The sequence below is a fragment of the Haliotis rufescens genome, unplaced genomic scaffold (assembly GCF_023055435.1).
Source record: "Haliotis rufescens isolate VD_foot unplaced genomic scaffold, xgHalRufe1.0.p SCAF_2, whole genome shotgun sequence".
NCBI lineage: Eukaryota > Metazoa > Mollusca > Gastropoda > Lepetellida > Haliotidae > Haliotis > Haliotis rufescens.
In genome coordinates this window covers 41,489,606-41,510,738 of record NW_025963890.1, presented here as the reverse complement: position 1 = coordinate 41,510,738, position 21,133 = coordinate 41,489,606, and the positions used below count along the sequence as shown (strand labels likewise).

Below are 21,133 nucleotides of genomic sequence, written 5' to 3'. Positions count from 1 at the left end.
AAACATCAAATACATCAAACAGATCAAATACATCGAAAAAGACATCAAATACATCAAACAGATCAAATACATCGAAAAACACATCAAATACATTAAACAAATAAAATTTATATCAAGCCATATTAATGTCATTCCACTATTCAACATATTAAATGCAAATTTACAGCTATGTTTAAGATCGGATCAGAACTAGGTGAGTGGCATTTAGAGACATCATTGCTGAGATTGTGTACAAGGAGCCGTGGGCCTTGTGGTTGCCGAGCAGATGTGAGAAACTTGCGTGCAAGGACATGAGCTCATTTGAAGTTTTATAGGCTGGTATCAGGGTATCTTTAGAATGTGGTCGTAATTATGTGGGGAAGTGTAAGAGACAGTCACACTGGGATTGTGGCTGTAAAGTTTCAACACATTGACCATGTCTAAAACGTGAATGTTTCAATTACCAAGCACGGGTCAACGGAACATAGGCAATTCAATGTTAATTATCATATTTTTAAACTTAATAACACAATTTACACAGCTCGAAATATTTTCGATTTCGATTTTTCTGTTGTGCCCCAAATATTATTATCATCATTATCCCGATTTTGCGGCTATATTTTGATTTTTATGGCATCACAGTTCTCTTGTTGAATGAGAGTGTAATCCCTCTGTATGCCCAAAGCCCGGGCTCAACCAAATATATTATGGTATGTGAAGTCCGGTCTAGTGGCTCCACCTCATTGTTACGGCATGTGAAACTCAGTCTAGTGGCTCAACAACATTGATATAGTATGTGAAACCCAGTCTAGTGGTTCCTCCTCATTGATACGGTATGTGAAACCCAGTCTAGTGGCTCCACCTCATTGACACGGTATGTGAAACCCAGTCTAGTGGCTCAACCACATTGATACAGTATGTGAAACCCAGTCTAGTGGTTCCTCCTCATTGAAACAGTATGTGAAACCCAGTCTAGTGGTTCCTCCTTATTGATACGGTATGTGAAACCCAGTCTAGTGGTTCCTCCTCATTGATACGGTATGTGAAACCCAGTCTAGTGGTTCCTCCTCATTGATACGGTATGTGAAACTCAGTCTAGTGGCTCAACCTCATTGATACAGTATGTGAAACCCAGTCGAGTGGTTCCTCCTCATTGATACGGTATGTGAAATCCAGTCTAGTGGCTCCACCTCATTGATACAGTATGTGAAACCCAGTCTAGTGGTTCCTCCTCATTGATACAGTATGTGAAACCCAGTCTAGTGGCTCAACCACATTGATACAGTATGTGAAACCCAGTCGAGTGGTTCCTCCTCATTGATACGGTATGTGAAACCCAGTCTAGTGGCTCAACCACATTGATATAGTATGTGAAACCCAGTCGAGTGGTTCCTCCTCATTGATACGGTATGTGAAACCCAGTCGAGTGGTTCCTCCTCATTGATACGGTATGTGAAACCCAGTCTAGTGGCTCAACCACATTGATACAGTATGTGAAACCCAGTCGAGTGGCTCCACCTCATTGATACAGTATGTGAAACCCAGTCTAGTGGTTCCTCCTCATTGATACGGTATGTGAAACCCAGTCTAGTGGTTCCTTCTCATTGATACGGTATGTGAAACCCAGTCTAGTGGCTCAACCACATTGATACAGTATGTGAAACCCAGTCGAGTGGCTCCACCTCATTGATACAGTATGTGAAACCCAGTCTAGTGGTTCCTCCTCATTGATACAGTATGTGAAATCCAGTCTAGTGGCTCAACCACATTGATACAGTATGTGAAACCCAGTCGAGTGGTTCCCCCTCATTGATACGGTATGTGAAACCCAGTCTAGTGACTGAACCACATTGATACAGTATGTGAAACCAAGTCGAGTGGATCCACCTCATTGATACGGTATGTGAAACCCAGTCTAGTGGCTCAACCACATTGATACAGTATGTGAAACGCAGTCGAGTGGCTCCACCTCATTGATACGGTATGTGAAACCCAGTCTAGTGGCTCAACCACATTGATACGGTATGTGAAACCCAGTCGAGTGGCTCCTTCTCATTGATACGGTATGTGTAACCCAGTCTAGTGGCTCCAACACAATGTTTAGTTATGTGAAACCCAGAGGAGTGACTCCAAAACAATGTTACGTTTTGTGAAACCCAGTCTAGTGGCTCCAACACAATGTTTAGTTATGTGAAACCCAGTGGAGTGGCTCCAAAACAATGTTACGTTATGTGAAACCCAGTCTAGTTGCTCAAGCTTTGACGCGTCACGCCGAATTGAAGAACCGGGATCGATTCCTCACTTGGTACAATCACCATTATTGGCGTCATCTCTGTTGTTTGTTTGTTTGTTTGTTTTTTTGTTTATTTATTTATTTGTTGCTTAACGCCGCACTCAGCAATATTCCAGCCATATGACGGTGGTCTGTAAATGATCGAGTCTGGACCAGATAACCCAGTGATTGGCATCATGTGCTTCGATCCACGCAGTTGTGATACGATGGTATGCATCAACCAAGTCAGCGAGCCTGACCACTAGATCCCCTTAGTCTACCCCGGATCTTAACGAATCTCATCCCTGGTGATGTGGTTTCAACATTGCTTGATGCGGAGTAAAACTATATTCACTCATCGTTCATCGGGGTCAAAGGCGCTTATTACATATTAAGTGCGAAATGAAAACAGGTTGTTTCTTTCTGTTTGAATGTGAAAATGTTTATTTGGCAGAATGTACAGACAGACTTTGTGATGTACACGGAAAATATATCAATGGTGATGTGCGTGTATACGGTATACTAGTATACATATGAAATCTCCTCATAGCAGCTGAGCAGCAGACTGAGCATTCTATGTTATTGGGTTACAACTGCCATGTGTAAATTCATTGCTGAAATATACTTTGTCACGCTCACTTTCCTATCCAGAGATCCTTGCGGTCAACCAAGTGCATCTGTCACAGGCAAAACTAACTCTCCTACCCAGAGATCATTGTCAACCAAGTGCATCTGTCACAGGCCAGACCGACTCTTCTACCCAAAGATCATTGTCAACCAAGTGCATCTGTCACAGGCAAGACTGACTCTCCTACCCAAAGATCATTGTCAACCAAGTGCATCTGTCACAGGCCAGACCGACTCTCCTACCCAAAGATCATTGTCAACCAAGTGCATCTGTCACAGGCAAGACTGACTCTCCTACCCAAAGATCATTGTCAACCAAGTGCATCTGTCACAGGCAAGACTGACTCTCCTACCCAAAGATCATTGTCAACCAAGTGCATCTGTCACAGGCCAGACCGACTCTCCTACCCAAAGATCATTGTCAACCAAGTGCATCTGTCACAGGCAAGACTGACTCTCCTACCCAAAGATCATTGTCAACCAAGTGCATCTGTCACAGGCAAGACTGACTCTTCTACCCAAAGATCATTGTCAACCAAGTGCATCTGTCACAGGCCAGACCGACTCTCCTACCCAAAGATCCTTGCGGTCAACCAAGTGCATCTGTCACAGGCCAGACCGACTCTCCTACCCAAAGATCATTGTCAACCAAGTGCATCTGTCACAGGCAAGACTGACTCTCCTACCCAAAGATCATTGTCAACCAAGTGCATCTGTCACAGGCCAGACCGACTCTTCTACCCAAAGATCATTGTCAACCAAGTGCATCTGTCACAGGCAAGACTGACTCTCCTACCCAAAGATCATTGTCAACCAAGTGCATCTGTCACAGGCAAGACTGACTCTCCTACCCAAAGATCATTGTCAACCAAGTGCATCTGTCACGGGCAAGACCGACTCTCCTACCCAAAGATCATTGTCAACCAAGTGCATCTGTCGCAGGCAAGACTGACTCTCCTACCCAAAGATCATTGTCAACCAAGTGCATCTGTCACAGGCAAGACTGACTCTTCTACCCAAAGATCATTGTCAACCAAGTGCATCTGTCACAGGCAAGACTGACTCTCCTACCCAAAGATCATTGTCAACCAAGTGCATCTGTCACGGGCAAGACCGACTCTCCTACCCCGAAATCATTGTCAACCAAGTGCATCTGTCGCAGGCAAGACAGACTCTCCTACCCAGAGATCATTGTCAACCAAGTGCATCTGTCGCAGGCAAGACTGACTCTCCTACCCCGAAATCATTGTCAACCAAGTGCATCTGTCACAGGCAAGACTGACTCTCCTACCCAAAGATCATTGTCAACCAAGTGCATCTGTCACGGGCAAGACAGACTCTCCTACCCAGAGATTATTGTCAACCAAGTGCATCTGTCGCAGGCAAGACTGACTCTTCTACCCCGAAATCATTGTCAACCAAGTGCATCTGTCACAGGCAAGACTGACTCTCCTACCCAGAGATCATTGTCAACCAAGTGCATCTGTCGCAGGCAAGACAGACTCTCCTACCCAAAGATCATTGTCAACCAAGTGCATCTGTCACAGGCCAGACTGACTCTTCTTCCCAAAGATCATTGTCAACCAAGTGCATCTGTCACAGGCAAGACTGACTCTCCTACCCAAAGATCATTGTCAACCAAGTGCATCTGTCACAGGCAAGACCGACTCTCCTACCCCGAAATCATTGTCAACCAAGTGCATCTGTCACAGGCCAGACCGACTCCCCTACCCAAAGATCCTTGCGGTCAACCAAGTGCATCTCTAACGGGCAAGACTGACTCTCCTACCCAGAGATCCTTGCGGTCAACCAAGTGCATCTGTCACAGGCTAGACAGACTCTCCTACCCAAAGATCATTGTCAACCAAGTGCATCTGTCACAGGCCAGACTGACTCTTCTTCCCAAAGATCATTGTCAACCAAGTGCATCTGTCACGGGCAAGACTGACTCTCCTACCCAAAGATCATTGTCAACCAAGTGCATCTGTCACAGGCAAGACCGACTCTCCTACCCCGAAATCATTGTCAACCAAGTGCATCTGTCACAGGCCAGACCGACTCCCCTACCCAAAGATCCTTGCGGTCAACCAAGTGCATCTCTAACGGGCAAGACTGACTCTCCTACTCAGAGATCATTGTCAACCAAGTTCATCTGTCTCAGGCAAGACTGACTCGGGTACCCAAAGATCCTTGCGGTCAACCAAGGACGTTTGTTACGGGTCAGCCTCATTCTCCAAGAGATTGTCGGGAATTCACCACGACAGGTTGGGGAAACAGTAAATACACTCCTCATCACTTTGCTGGTGTAACGAAATCAGCATTCAATCGCTCACTGTATCTTTGAAAATCTGTTCACATCCAGTTAAACGTTCATCCCTCCACTCGTTTCCATGGTGACCAGTCTACCGGCAATATAATGCGTATCCATTGCAGTGAGCCTGTAAAGATAAGTAAAATGAAATACATTCCTTGTCGTCATACAAAAACGACTTGTGAATAAAAACGTAATGTGATAAATCGTTCTTGTTGCGTAACAAGGAAAGAGTAAGTGAGTATTGTTTTACGCCGCTTTTAGCAATATTCCAGCAATATCACGGCGGGTGACACCAGGCTTCACACATTGTACCAATTTGGGGAATCGATCCTGGGTCTTCGGCGTGACGAACGACCGCTTAAACCGCTTGGCCACCCCGTCGCCCGGGGAAACTAGGTAAGGGTAATTGTTAGACTTGTATTTACTCCGAATGATTATCAGTAAATAAATATGCTTAATCCTTTGTATGATCCAGTAAATGATGAATAAATATTAGTGCTGACAGAAAAAAATTGAAATTAACTATGAAAATTATGAAAATAACGAATGAGATGATGGCACAATGGGGATCAGGGTTAGAATAAGTTCCCAGCACTCAATTGCGGATGAGATTTAATTGGATCAGGTGATTAGACTGATTGACTTGGACGATTGCGTGTCATCGCTCCTGACGGTGTCGTTAAAACAACAAACAAGATTTAGAGATGAATGAAGCACAGTTCGGTACGATGAATGCCAACCAACAAAATGTTTTTGCGATGGTTCGACCTAATCGATTTATCAAATATAAGATTAAATATTTATCATAAGAAAAGACAAATAGTCGACAGTATTTAGAGAGTAAGTGAATGAGATCGGTTAACGCCGCTCTGAACAATATTCCAGTTAAAACGGCGTGTCAGCTCAGATTAATGTGGGAAGAAAACCCGAATTGATGCAGGTCTCGGACGTTTACCACCTTGGTGAAACCCACGAGCACGGGTATGGTGCTGACAAACCTAGAAACATAATCGGGGCGAACCGGGATTCGAACCCACAATCATAGGTTTCTGGTGTGCCGTAGGGACGAAACTCTGCACAGCGAATAGACCGAGGAGCATAATCGACGCGAACCGGAATTCGAAATCACTATCATAGGTGACTAAGTGAGTATGGTTTTACGCCGCTTTTAGCAATATCACGGCGGGGGACACCAGAAATGGGCTTCACACATTGTACCCATGTCGGGAATCGAACCCGGGTCTTCGGCGTGACGAGCGAACGCTTTAACCACTAGGCTACCCGACAGCCCCTACTACCATAGGTCTCTGGCATACTCAATGGACCCAACTCTGCACAGCGAAGTGCGGCGCCTTAGACGACTAGGCCACCCGTGCCCCCGATAGTATTTAGACTCATCAAGTAGCAACATATACGCTATGAAATCAAGGACATAATACCTCTTCCCACATCATCCCTGCGTAGCACCAACACACAAAGTCACAATCCGACCCCTCGAAGACACAGTCGATGATGCTGCAGGCTCTTGCTATCCGTTCAGAAGGGGTGTAGAAGTCGTAATAGTCGCGAGTGTTCCTGCATAAAACACATGACCAAGGGTATTACCCTAAATGTTTTGAGTCAATTATGTCCGGACTAACCATTGTTGTTTGTTTGTTTGTTTGTTTGTCCGTGATTTTTTTAACGCCGCACTCAGCAATATTCCAGCTATATGACGGCGGTCTGTAAATAATCGAGTCTGGCTCAGACAATCCAGTGATTGATATCATCAGCATCAATCTACGCAATTGGGATACGATGACATGCATCAAAGTCAGCGAGTCTGACCACCCGAACCCGTTAGTCGCCTCTCAAGACAAGCATAGTCGCCTCTTACGGCAAGCATGGGTTTCTGAAGACCTATTCTAACCCGGATCTTCACGGGTCGACTAACCATTTGGGCAGAGTAAACATAAAACGTCAAAACCAGAGAATAATCAGTCTGTATTGTCAGCCCAAACAGATTCCATTTGAAGCAAAAGGAAAATATTGGTGAAAATTATAGGAATGGATCATTGAAAACCAGAAACTATTAGAACGTTGGTTTCTGGACATACCATATAGGATATGACGTTATATATAGATATGACGTTACATTTATAACATTTCACTCATGCTGAGTGTCTCAGTATTCAGTAGCATCTCAATGTATGACACTATGGCACATATGTTAATAATAGTGAGTGAGCGAGTTGCGTTCACGCCGCTCTAGACAGTATTCCAGTTATATCACGACGTGTCAGCTTGATGTGGGAGGAAAGCCCGAAGTGATGCAGGTCTTGGACGTTTACCACTTCGGTGAAACCAACAAGCACGGGGAATGGGCTGACAAACATTATCAGGGTAAATCTGGGACTCGAATCCACGATCATATGGTTCTGGCACAAGCTCCTCACAGCGATAGTCCGTTCGCGGAGCTCTCTATACTATCGCTGCCACCAGTCAAAACTCCCAACTGTGGTAGGTGGCAACAACCATGCTTGGAGTTGAACTCGCAACCGAATGACCGTTATGTTTACAAACAAGTGACGACTATCGTGTCGCCGAATACACTTACCGCTGCTAAATTACTTTCTTTGTTTGTCAATTTGAATTTCTATTGCATTAAAAGTATCATCTTTAATTGATATAGTAAGAATGTAAGGGAGACGTTGGTTGATTTTCCGTAAGTCTGCAATCTCGAACCAATCTGATTATTAAAACAACAAAGTAAATCATCTGGAAAACATGGTCAGTCGTAAACCTTTTAAAAATGAAATATGATGGCATTCCCAAAGACATAAACAAAAGTATAAACGTTACTACATATGGGGTTAGAGGGCAAATTACAAGATTCTTGTAATGGCCGCGCCCACACTGGTGGCAGCGATGTCACTGAGAGTGTAACGAAGGTGTCACGCGCTGGGAAGGAGCTTGGTTCTGGCACCCCCAAGGGACGCAACTCCGGACAGAGTATTGCCGCACATGAGATGACTTTGCCACTCGGTGAAAAATAGTAGCTGACTACCTGGACCTTGATTATCTTAGCATGTGGATGAATACAGGACAGTACCATATTGTTTCCTGACCGGTCAATATATTTGTTGTGTAAATGCGCAATAAGGGTGAATTGGAAATGATAGCTACCAGAATTCCCATTTTTCAAACTCGGAGTCTACGTCCAACTTCGTCTTGATGACCATTCCTGTGTCCTGCTCTCGTCTCAGAATACTTCCTCCACCTGCAACACAGGTTAGATAAAATTAATGCCAGTTGCACAAACTTTGGATTTTACAAACTTTTGCCCTCAACGTCTACCCAGGCTATTTTCACGCGTGTGTACAGCGTATTCTTACATTGTATGCATTTAATTACATGCAAGTTCAATTTAAAGTGCAATTAAGTTTTCTAATAATTTTTTAACCATTTTGTTGGTTTTATGTGTTCTGTTTGCTAATTGAGAAAACATATTTGTTTAGATATGTGTGTTTAATGTTCTCTTTTTCTATTTCGATAAAGTTCGATTTGATATGATAAAAAGACAATATTTTCATTTCTCAAAAAAATATTATACTTTCCGATTCATTACATGATTTATGTTACTTTACAAACCAAATTCTAAATCAAGTGGCAAAACATTTTCTTTAGTGATTTCATTGGTGATGCATTCATATAACTTTCATCACTTTTTGTCTTTACGTCCAATGTAAACTGTCTCGGCAGATAGTCGAAACTGGTTATTCTCTGGGGTTGACGTTATATAAATATTTTAATTCATAAATTAACAAGGAAACGTCAATTTGTTTGATATGTTATAGGCGTAACCATTCCTTTTTGTCTGAATTGACTGGACAATCCTGAAATGATGACAGATGAAGCGACGTCATGCAAGTCGTCCCACTTCTGTGTAAACTATTTATGATTATTGCAAGGATTAGGAGGGAAGGCACATAGAATATACCATACATGTGTTAACATATATATTACATGTGTTTACATATATCATACATGTGTTTACATATATCATACATGTGTTTACATATACCATACATGTGTTAACATATACCATACATTTGTTTACATATACCATACATGTGTTTACATATACCATACATGTGTTTACATATACCATACATGTGTTTATATCATGCATTTATTCACATATATCATACATGTATTTTAACATGTGTTTACATATATCATACATGTGTGAACATATACTATACATGTGTTTACATATACCATACACGTGTTTACATATACCATACATGTGTTAACATATACCATACATGTGTTTACATATACCATACATGTGTTTACATATATCATACATGTGTTTACATATATCATACATGTGTTTACATATACCATACATGTGTTTACATATACCATACATGTGTTTACATATACCATACATGTTTTAACATATACCATACATGTGTTTACATATACCATACATGTGTTTACATATACCATACATGTGTTTATATCATACATTTATTCACATATATCATACATGTATTTTAACATGTGTTTACATATATCATACATGTGTTAACATATACCATACATGTGTTTACATATACCATACACGTGTTTACATATACCATACATGTGTTAACATATATCATACATGTGTTTACATATATCATACATGTGATTACATATATCATACATGTGTTCATATATATTATACATGTGTTCATATATATCATACATGTGTTTACATATATCATACATGTGTTTACATATATCATACATGTGTTCATATATATCATATATGTGTTTACATATATCATACATGTGTTCATATATATCATATTTGTGTTTACATATATCATACATGTGTTTACATATATCATACACGTGTTGACATATATCATACATGTGTTTACATATATCATACATGTGTTTATATATATATCATACATGTGTTTACATATATCATACATGTGTTCATATATATCATACATGTGTTTACATAGATCATACATGTGTTCATATATACCATACATTTTATGTCATACATGTGTTTACATATATCATACACGTGTTTACATATATCATACATGTGTTTACGTATATAATACATGTGTTTACATATATCATACGTGTGTTTACCTGAATACAGTACAAAGGTATCTGCGAGGACGATGTCCCCTGGTTCTAGGGGCACCCGGTGTCTGTCCAGGATTGTCACACTGTCATCAGACTGCCCCGACACCGAGCCTGTCAAAAACAGAATTGCATGTGTGAAAGTGGTCGCCGAGACACCTTCTCTGTCAAAAACAGATTTACAGGTGTGAATAGTGGTCGCCCCGTCACCCCCTCTGTCAGAAACAGAGTAATAGGTATGAATAGTGGTCGCCCAGACCTCCACTTAACGCCGTTTGAACAGTGTTGCATCATAACATGGCGTTTGGTCTTAATATGGGAAGAAAGCCCGAAGTGAGATAGGTCTCAGACATGTTCCACTTTCTTGAAACCCAAGAGTACACCCGTACTGATAACCAATCACAACATATGTTCAAACCAAAGACCACAGGTATCCGGGACGAATAAACGACGCAACTGGAACAAGATTTGCATATTGTACCAACATGCACGTCACGAATCGACCGTGCTTCTTCACACAAAGCATGAAGACACACATGGCTACTCTAGCGCCCCAACTGAAAGGGATGCAATCAATATCTAGATAATTACCAGGTACGTTCAAAGAGCATTTATTACAAGCCAACTCATACAAATATTTAAATATTAGCAGCGTTTAAGGGGGCGGTAGGGTAGCCTAGTGGTTAAAGCGTCCGCTCGTCACGCCGAAGACCCGGGTTCGTTTCCAGACATGGGTACAATTTGTGAAGCCCATTTCTGGTGTCCCCCGCCGTGATATTGCTGGAATATTGGTAAAAGCGGCGTAAAACCATACTCACTCACTAGTAGCGTATAAATAACAAATTATGAACTCCAACCGAACTTACCGTAAAAGTACGTTCTCATGGAGAATATATTTCTGGCTGTTTGAAATATGCTTTCTGTCCAGGTAGCGCTTGCTGCTGTTTTATCAACAGACATTTCATCCTCAACACCTCCGTCTGAAACATCCGTGACCCTGACCTCTATCTCACCGTCTGGTATAACGCTGGATGCTGTTTCTTCTTTCTTATCAGCAACCAACACCGTGATGTTCGGGGTGACGTTAACGACATCACTTTTGGTATTTATTTTCATGTTCAAATTCAAGTCTATTTCATCTGGGAAATTGAGGACCGTATTCCCATTTCCAATTTGGACAGTTCTGACGTCATTGTTCGTGACGTTAACACTTGCTGCTGACGTCATTGAGTAACTTTAAACTTGCAAGTCTTTACGATGGGGGAGATATTCCTCCTGGAATAAAGGATATTGGCAATGAATGTGATAATGAACAATCCTTTTCACTAACAGTTTGTGTTATGGTGGATAAGATTTCCATGGAAAAGTTTAACGTCAAAAAAAAGGCTTACGGATTTCTGTATTCCGGATTTCAGTGTTTGAGTGAATCTTTAAATGCTAAGTTATTCATGTCGTGTGAGATTAATAGCTTTGTTTGTTTGTTTGTGTATTGTTTAACGACGCAATCAGCAATATTCCAGCTATATGACGGCGGTCTGTAAATAATCGAGTCTGGACCAGACAATCAAGTGATTGATATTACGAGCATCCATCCACGTAATTGGGATACGATGACATGCATGAACCAAGTCAGCGAGCCTGACCTCCCAATCCCATTAGTCGCCTCTTACGATAGCCATAGTCGCCTCTTACCGCAAGCATGGCTTCTTGGAGACCAATTCTAACCCGGACCTTCGCGAGTCAATGATACACGGGATAATCGATGCCTGAACGCGGTCTGGTGAAAACTGTATCACCTCCTCACAAACACTTCAGCAACAATAAAAATGTTGGGGGGGGGGGGGGGGGGGGGGGGGGGGGGGGGCACATGAACAACCACATTTTGCTCTAGGTTTTTAACGGCTATAGCTCTTTGGGGCACTCCTTTCCCGTTAAGTGTACAGACATTTTCCTACTGCAACTTTTTAGAATAAGGGTGCACACATTTAAGTTCGTTGTTGCATCATTCGAGAGTTCAAATTGATATAAAGTTTTTCACATTTTATTTAAATTCACGAACTCCTACTGCTATGTGATTAAATTGTTTTGAAAGTAATAAGTAATACATGTCTATCAAGATACTGTGAGACCATCAAGTCTACATTTACCCGTATCAAATCCAAACAACTAACAATATGACGTTGTCCACACCACAATAAACTACCAATAACTTCGAAAACTCAGTCGAAAGTCTGTAGCGTGAGGTAAGACGTTGCCACATGGCTACGTCTATTCACGCAGAAGACGAGGAATGCCCCTACATATTTTGAACAGTATATGTTATGTATCACGGATGTATCGTACGACATGGGTTGGTTATATGTCACATGCTCCGGCCACACATGAAGCCACTCTTCCTGTATAGCACGCTTGTTACAAAATAACTTCCTTCAATAAGAATTCTACTTTCAAAAGTGGTTAGGTTTCATGTCATCACTAACATCTGCATCATAGGATGTCGCCCCCATTGTGAACACATGATCTAACATGCTGGTGATCTGAAATCATTGTTTATCCGAAAGTTAAGCCACCATCCCGACTGCATCTACACAGTTTTGTTTGTTGTTTAACGCCGCACACGGCAATATTCCAGCTATATTACGGCGGTCTGTAAATACTCGCATATGCCACCATCCCTACTAAGTATGCAGTGTTCGGATACCCCTAAATCTCGAAGATACGTCACCACCCCTACTAGGTCTGTAGTGTCTATACACATCTCAATGCCCCGAAGTTAAGCCACCACCCCTACTAGGTCTGTAGTGTCTATACACATCTCAATGCCCCGAAGTTAAGTCACCACCCCTACTAGGTCTGTAGTGTCTATACACATCTCAATGCCACGAAGTTAAGTCACCACCCCTACTAGGTCTGTAGTGTCTATACACATCTCAATGCCCCGAAGTTAAGTCACCACCCCTACTAGGTCTGTATAGTGTCTCTACACATCTCAATGCCCCGAAGATACGTCAGCACCCCTACTAGGTCTGTATAGTGTCTATACACATCTCAATGCCACGAAGTTAAGCCACCACCCCTACTAGGTCTGTAGTGTCTCTACACATCTCAATGCCACGAAGATACGTCACCACCCCTACTAGGTCTGTAGTGTCTATACACATCTCAATGCCACGAAGTTAAGTCACCACCCCTACTAGGTCTGTAGTGTCTATACACATCTCAATGCCCCGAAGTTAAGTCACCACCCCTACTAGGTCTATATAGTGTCTCTACACATCTCAATGCCCCGAAGATACGTCAGCACCCCTACTAGGTCTGTAGTGTCTATACACATCTCAATGCCCCGAAGTTAAGTCACCACCCCTACTACGTCTGTAGTGTCTCTACACATCTCAATGCCCCGAAGATACGTCACCACCCCTACTAGGTCTGTAGTGTCTATACACATCTCAATGCCACGAAGTTAAGTCACCACCCCTACTAGGTCTGTAGTGTCTATACACATCTCAATACCCCGAAGTTAAGCCACCACCCCTACTAGGTCTGTAGTGTCTATACACATCTCAATGCCCCGAAGATACGTCACCACCCCTACTAGGTCTGTAGTGTCTATACACATCTCAATGCCCCGAAGTTAAGTCACCACCCCTACTAGGTCTGTATAGTGTCTATACACATCTCAATGCCCCGAAGATACGTCACCACCCCTACTAGGTCTGTAGTGTCTATACACATCTCAATGCCCCGAAGTTAAGTCACCACCCCTACTCGGTCTGTAGTGTCTATACACATCTCAATGCCCCGAAGTTAAGCCACCACCCCTACTAGGTCTGTAGTGTCTATACACATCTCAATGCCCCGAAGTTAAGTCACCACCCCTACTAGGTCTGTAGTGTCTATACACATCTCAATGCCACGAAGTTAAGTCACCACCCCTACTAGGTCTGTAGTGTCTATACACATCTCAATACCCCGAAGTTAAGCCACCACCCCTACTAGGTCTGTAGTGTCTATACACATCTCAATGCCACGAAGATACGTCACCACCCCTACTGGGTCTGTAGTGTCTATACACATCTCAATGCCCCGAAGTTAAGTCACCACCCCTACTAGGTCTGTAGTGTCTATACACATATCAATGCCCCAAAGTTAAGTCACCACCCCTACTAGGTCTGTATAGTGTCTATACACATCTCACTGCCCCGAAGTTAAGTCACCACCCCTACTAGGTCTGTAGTGTCTATACGCATCTCAATGCCCCGAAGTTAAGTCACCACCCCTTCTAGGTCTGTATAGTGTCTATACACATCTCAATGCCCCGAAGTTAAGTCACCACCCCTACTCGGTCTGTAGTGTCTATACACATCTCAATGCCCCGAAGTTAAGCCACCACCCCTACTAGGTCTGTAGTGTCTATACACATCTCAATGCCCCGAAGTTAAGTCACCACCCCTACTAGGTCTGTAGTGTCTATACACATCTCAATGCCACGAAGTTAAGTCACCACCCCTACTATGGTCTGTAGTGTCTATACACATCTCAATACCCCGAAGTTAAGCCACCACCCCTACTAGGTCTGTAGTGTCTATACACATCTCAATGCCACGAAGATACGTCACCACCCCTACTGGGTCTGTAGTGTCTATACACATCTCAATGCCCCGAAGTTAAGTCACCACCCCTACTAGGTCTGTAGTGTCTATACACATATCAATGCCCCGAAGTTAAGTCACCACCCCTACTAGGTCTGTATAGTGTCTATACACATCTCACTGCCCCGAAGTTAAGTCACCACCCCTACTAGGTCTGTAGTGTCTATACGCATCTCAATGCCCCGAAGTTAAGTCACCACCCCTTCTAGGTCTGTATAGTGTCTATACACATCTCAATGCCCCGAAGTTAAGTCACCACCCCAACTAGGTCTGTAGTATCTATACACATCTCAATGCCCCGAAGTTAAGTCACCACCCCTACTAGGTCTGTAGTGTCTATACACATCTCAATGCCCCGAAGTTAAGCCACCACCCCTACTAGGTCTGTAGTGTCTATACACATCTCAATGCCCCGAAGATACGTCACCACCCCTACTAGGTCTGTAGTGTCTATACACATCTCAATGCCCCGAAGTTAAGTCACCACCCCTTCTAGGTCTGTAGTGTCTATACACATCTCAATGCCCCGAAGTTAAGTCACCACCCCTGCTAGGTCTGTAGTGTTTATACACATCTCAATGCCCCGAAGTTAAGTCACCATTCCAACTAGGTCTGTAGTGTCTATACACATCTCAATGCCCCGAAGTTAAGCCACCACCCCTACTAGGTCTGTAGTGTCTATACACATCTCAATGCCCCGAAGATACGTCACCACCCCTACTAGGTCTGTAGTGTCTATAAAACATCTCAATGCCCGAAAGTTAAGTCACCACCCCTACTAGGTCTGTAGTGTCTCTCCACACCCCTATATCTCGAAGTTAAGCTACCATCACTACTAAAACGGCAGTGTCTCTACACATCCTTATATCTCGAAGTTAAGCTACCATCACTACTAAAACGGCAGTGTCTCTACACATCCCTATATCTCGAATTTAAGCTACCATCACTACTAAATCGGCAGTGTCTCTACACACCCCTATATCTCGAAGTTAAGCCACCATCCCTACTAAATCGGCAGTGTCTCTACACACACCTTTATCTCGAAGTTAAGTCACCATCCCTACTAAATCGGCAGTGTCTCTCCACACCCCTATATCTCGAAGTTAAGCTACCATCACTACTAAAACGGCAGTGTCTCTACACATCCTTATATCTCGAAGTTAAACTACCATCACTACTAAAACGGCAGTGTTTCTACACATCCTTATATCTCGAAGTTAAGCTACCATCACTACTAAATCGGCAGTGTCTCTACACATCCCTATATCTCGAAGTTAAGCTACCATCACTACTAAAACGGCAGTGTCTCTACACATCCTTATATCTCGAAGTTAAGCTACCATCACTACTAAAACGGCAGTGTCTATACACATCCCTATATCTCGAAGTTAAGCTACCATCACTACTAAATCGGCAGTGTCTCTACACATCCCTATATCTCGAAGTTAAGCTACCATCACTACTAAAACGGCAGTGTCTCTACACATCCTTATATCTCGAAGTTAAGCTACCATCACTACTAAAACGGCAGTGTCTATACACATCCCTATATCTCGAAGTTAAGCTACCATCACTACTAAATCGGCAGTGTCTCTACACACACCTTTATATCGAAGTTAAGCCACTATCCCTACTAAATCGGCAGTGTCTCTACACACCCGTATGTCTCCAAGTTAAGCCTTCTCCATCTGCAGTGTTTTCATAGAGTAAGGGCCAAACTGTATGAAATCGGAGCTTGCTACTAGATGAGTCGTTGCGAGGATATTTATTAACGGCCATGCAGCCGAACTCTTAAAACAACGCTTTATTCGTGCTAGGGACAGCTGTCATTATATCACTGCGAACAACGATAAAAATAGAATGAAAGAAGAGATTAGAGATGACAGTATGCATACAAAGTGTGTGCATGAGCCCGCATATCACTGCGAACAACGATAAAAATAGAATGAAAGAAGAGATTAGAGATGACAGTATGCATTCAAGTGTGTACATGAACCAACATATCACTGCGAACAACGATAAAGATAGAATGAAAGAAGAGATTAGAGATGACACTATACATTCAAAGTGTGTACATGAACCCACATATCACTGCGAACAACGATAAAGATAGAATGAAAGAAGAGATTAGAGATGACAGTATGCATTCAAAGTGTGTACATGAACCCACATATCACTGCGAACAACGATAAGATAGAATGAAAGAAGAGATTAGAGATGACACTATACATTCAAAGTGTGTACATGAACCCACATATCACTGCGAACAACGATAAAGATAGAATGAAAGAAGAGATTAGAGATGACAGTATGCATACAAAGTGTGTACATGAGCCCGCATATCACTGCGAACAACGATAAAGATAGAATGAAAGAAGAGATTAGAGATGACACTATACATTCAAAGTGTGTACATGAACCAACATATCACTGCGAACAACGATAAAGATAGAATGAAAGAAGAGATTAGAGATGACACTCTACATTCAAAGTGTGTACATGAACCCACATATCACTGCGAACAACGATAAAGACAGAATGAAAGAAGAGATTAGAGATGACAGTATACATTCAAAGTGTGTACATGAACCCACATATCACTGCGAACAACGATAAAGATAGAATGAAAGAAGAGATTAGAGATGACACTATACATTCAAAGTGTGTACATGAACCCACATATCACTGCGAACAACGATAAAGATAGAATGAAAGAAGAGATTAGAGATGACAGTATGCATTCAAAGTGTGTACATGAACCCACATATCACTGCGAACAACGATAAGATAGAATGAAAGAAGAGATTAGAGATGACAGTATGCATTCAAAGTGTGTACATGAACCCACATATCACTGCGAACAACGATAAAGATAGAATGAAAGAAGAGATTAGAGATGACACTATACATTCAAAGTGTGTACATGAACCTGCATATCACTGCGAACAACGATAAAGATAGAATGAAAGAAGAGATTAGAGATGACACTCTACATTCAAAGTGTGTACATGAACCCACATATCACTGCGAACAACGATAAAGATAGAATGAAAGAAGAGATTAGAGATGACACTATACATTCAAAGTGTGTACATGAACCCACATATCACTGCGAACAACGATAAAGATAGAATGAAAGAAGAGATTAGAGATGACACTATACATTCAAAGTGTGTACATGAACCCGCATATCACTGCGAACAACGATAAAGATAGAATGAAAGAAGAGATTAGAGATGACACTATACATTCAAAGTGTGTACATGAACCCACATATCACTGCGAACAACGATAAGATAGAATGAAAGAAGAGATTAGAGATGACAGTATGCATTCAAAGTGTGTACATGAACCCACATATCACTGCGAACAACGATAAAGATAGAATGAAAGAAGAGATTAGAGATGACAGTATGCATTCAAAGTGTGTACATGAACCCACATATCACTGCGAACAACGATAAAGATAGAATGAAAGAAGAGATTAGAGATGACAGTATGCATTCAAAGTGTGTACATGAACCAAAATATCACTGCGAACAACGATAAAGATAGAATGAAAGAAGAGATTAGAGATGACAGTATGCATTCAAAGTGTGTACATGAACCCACATATCACTGCGAACAACGATAAAGATAGAATGAAAGAAGAGATTAGAGATGACAGTATGCATTCAAAGTGTGTACATGAACCAACATATCACTGCGAACAACGATAAAGATAGAATGAAAGAAGAGATTAGAGATGACACTATACATTCAAAGTGTGTACATGAACCCGCATATCACTGCGAACAACGATAAAGATAGAATGAAAGAAGAGATTAGAGATGACACTATACATTCAAAGTGTGTACATGAACCCGCATATCACTGCGAACAACGATAAAGATAGAATGAAAGAAGAGATTAGAGATGACACTATACATTCAAAGTGTGTACATGAACCCGCATATCACTGCGAACAACGATAAAGATAGAATGAAAGAAGAGATTAGAGATGACACTATACATTCAAAGTGTGTACATGAACCCACATATCACTGCGAACAACGATAAGGACAGAATGAAAGAAGAGATTAGAGATGACACTATACATTCAAAGTGTGTACATGAACCCGCATATCACTGCGAACAACGATAAAGATAGAATGAAAGAAGAGATTAGAGATGACACTATACATTCAAAGTGTGTACATGAACCCACATATCACTGCGAACAACGATAAAGACAGAATGAAAGAAGAGATCAGAGATGACACTATACATTCAAAGTGTGTACATGAACCTGCATATCACTGCGAACAACGATAAAGATAGAATGAAAGAAGAGATTAGAGATGACACTATACATTCAAAGTGTGTACATGAACCCACATATCACTGCGAACAACGATAAAGATAGAATGAAAGAAGAGATTAGAGATGACACTATACATTCAAAGTGTGTACATGAACCCACATATCACTGCGAACAACGATAAAGACAGAATGAAAGAAGAGATTAGAGATGACACTATTCATTCAAAGTGTGTACATGAACCAAAATATCACTGTGAACAGCGTCTTACCTTCAGGTTGTCTGAAATTTATTCTGAAGTCACGTGGTGGATCATTCCTTAAAAGGAAACTACACGAAATTTCCCTTTATCTATGTATAGGCCACTGATATGCGAGTGGGCGTATGCAGTTCGGAGGGTCAACAATATTCAATCCAAAAGAAAATATGAAAAATGAATTTTAAGCTGATGATAAAACATTGCATGCTAGCGTCCATTATAGTTTACATAAACTGTTGGTATGCACAAAACACATCATAATTACTGATTGAATATTGCAGCGTCGGAGTAGGAAGTAGAATATCCGGATCTGGATGACGTAGTATAGCTGCCCTAGTTTGTCAACACTGAAGCTCAAATTTAGTCTAATACTGACTGTAGTTCCGCGAAACCCAACAATGGTGTGATTGTTGTTTAACACCCACTGAGTACTATCCTACTATCCCAGGGTAGGTGGATAGGTGGTGTTGGTTGTACGGTGTGTGTGTGTGTGTGTGTGTGTGTGTGTGTGTGTGTGTGTGTGTGTGTGTGTGTGTGTGTGTGTGTGTGTGTGTGTGTGTGTGTGTGTGTGTGTTGGGGGGGGGGGGGGGGGGGGGGGGACACTTTGGTCAGATCAAGGTTATCTGATCGGTGATCAAGATATATATGGTAATAGACGGGTCTTACCCCGCGAAGTGCATCAAATCACGTGAGCACCTTGATTAAAGACATGAAAACTTTGAAAAATATCTGTAGACGACCAGTCGACGAACTGGATGTCGATGCCGTTACGCGATTTTGATTTAACTATGCATAGACTCGTTAGTCCAACCAAAACATAACTCCATAATGCCAGCCAAGTTTGGCAAGGGAACAGGACTATTACAGACAGTTAACTCCCTTGAATCGGGAAGATGATTTTCCATTGTCCTATACTATATAGCTTACATGTTAATGTTACATCCTGTCTTTTGTTTGTACCATCGATCTATTGTCTAATTACAGTAAACTACGGTTATAACGAACACGCTTATAACGAACTGACGGATATAACGAACTTACTTTTTTGGTCCCGACCATTTGCTGTAATTATGCTGTATATATGCTTATAACGAACTACGGTTATAACGAACTAAAATAAGTAGTCCCTTTGAGTTCGTTATAACCGTACTTTACTGTACATATAATGTGAACCACGTGAAAACAATAGGCCTAATCAGCAAACAGCAGTTACTTCCCTTCTCTTAGCAGCACGTTCTATTGTCCCCCCCCCCATCCTATTTGCAAACTTCCCATTCCTCCCTCCTCTCCCTTTCCTACTCCCCTTACCCCACCAATACAGCTGGGCCACGCTTCACAAAGCGATCTTAGCGCTACGCCTGTAGTAAGTCCATGTGGTATGGCATTACGGTCGTCTTAGTGCTGAGATCGCTTTGTGAAACGTTGCCCTGGCGTGGGAGATCATGATTTCCAGCTATCACTTTGTTATAAGGGTGAACATATTAAGGATATTAGCAGTCGATATCATCAGAGGTGTTGTTGTTCCCTGTTGTGTTTTATTTAACAGTACCTGACCTGAAGTCTAAACCACACAAAATAGCATCAGTTGTATTATTGG

General features: G+C 41.9%; 1 protein-coding gene across 1 annotated transcript; it reads right to left on the bottom strand.

The window, feature by feature from the left end:
* Positions 1–2,673: 2,673 nt before the first annotated feature.
* LOC124118735 lies at positions 2,674–19,650 on the bottom strand. Its single transcript, XM_046480979.2, has 6 exons — positions 19,549–19,650; positions 11,192–11,600; positions 10,332–10,439; positions 8,358–8,451; positions 6,632–6,767; positions 2,674–5,316 (listed from the first exon to the last, which is right to left on the bottom strand). Exons 2-6 carry the CDS (start codon positions 11,550–11,552, stop codon positions 5,281–5,283), a joined length of 735 nt encoding a protein of 244 aa, XP_046336935.2. The 5' UTR covers positions 11,553–11,600; positions 19,549–19,650; the 3' UTR covers positions 2,674–5,280.
* Positions 19,651–21,133: the final 1,483 nt, after the last annotated feature.

Excerpts from the sequence above, each read along its gene's own strand:
- LOC124118735 (XM_046480979.2), bottom strand. The coding sequence starts at position 11,552 with ATGACGTCAGCAGCAAGTGTTAACGTCACGAACAATGACGTCAGAACT. Across the intron at positions 8,452-10,331 it reads TACCTTTGTACTGTATTCAG|GTGGAGGAAGTATTCTGAGA; the intron begins GTAAACACACGT and ends CCTGTGTTGCAG. Across the intron at positions 5,317-6,631 it reads CAGGGATGATGTGGGAAGAG|GCTCACTGCAATGGATACGC; the intron begins GTATTATGTCCT and ends TTATCTTTACAG.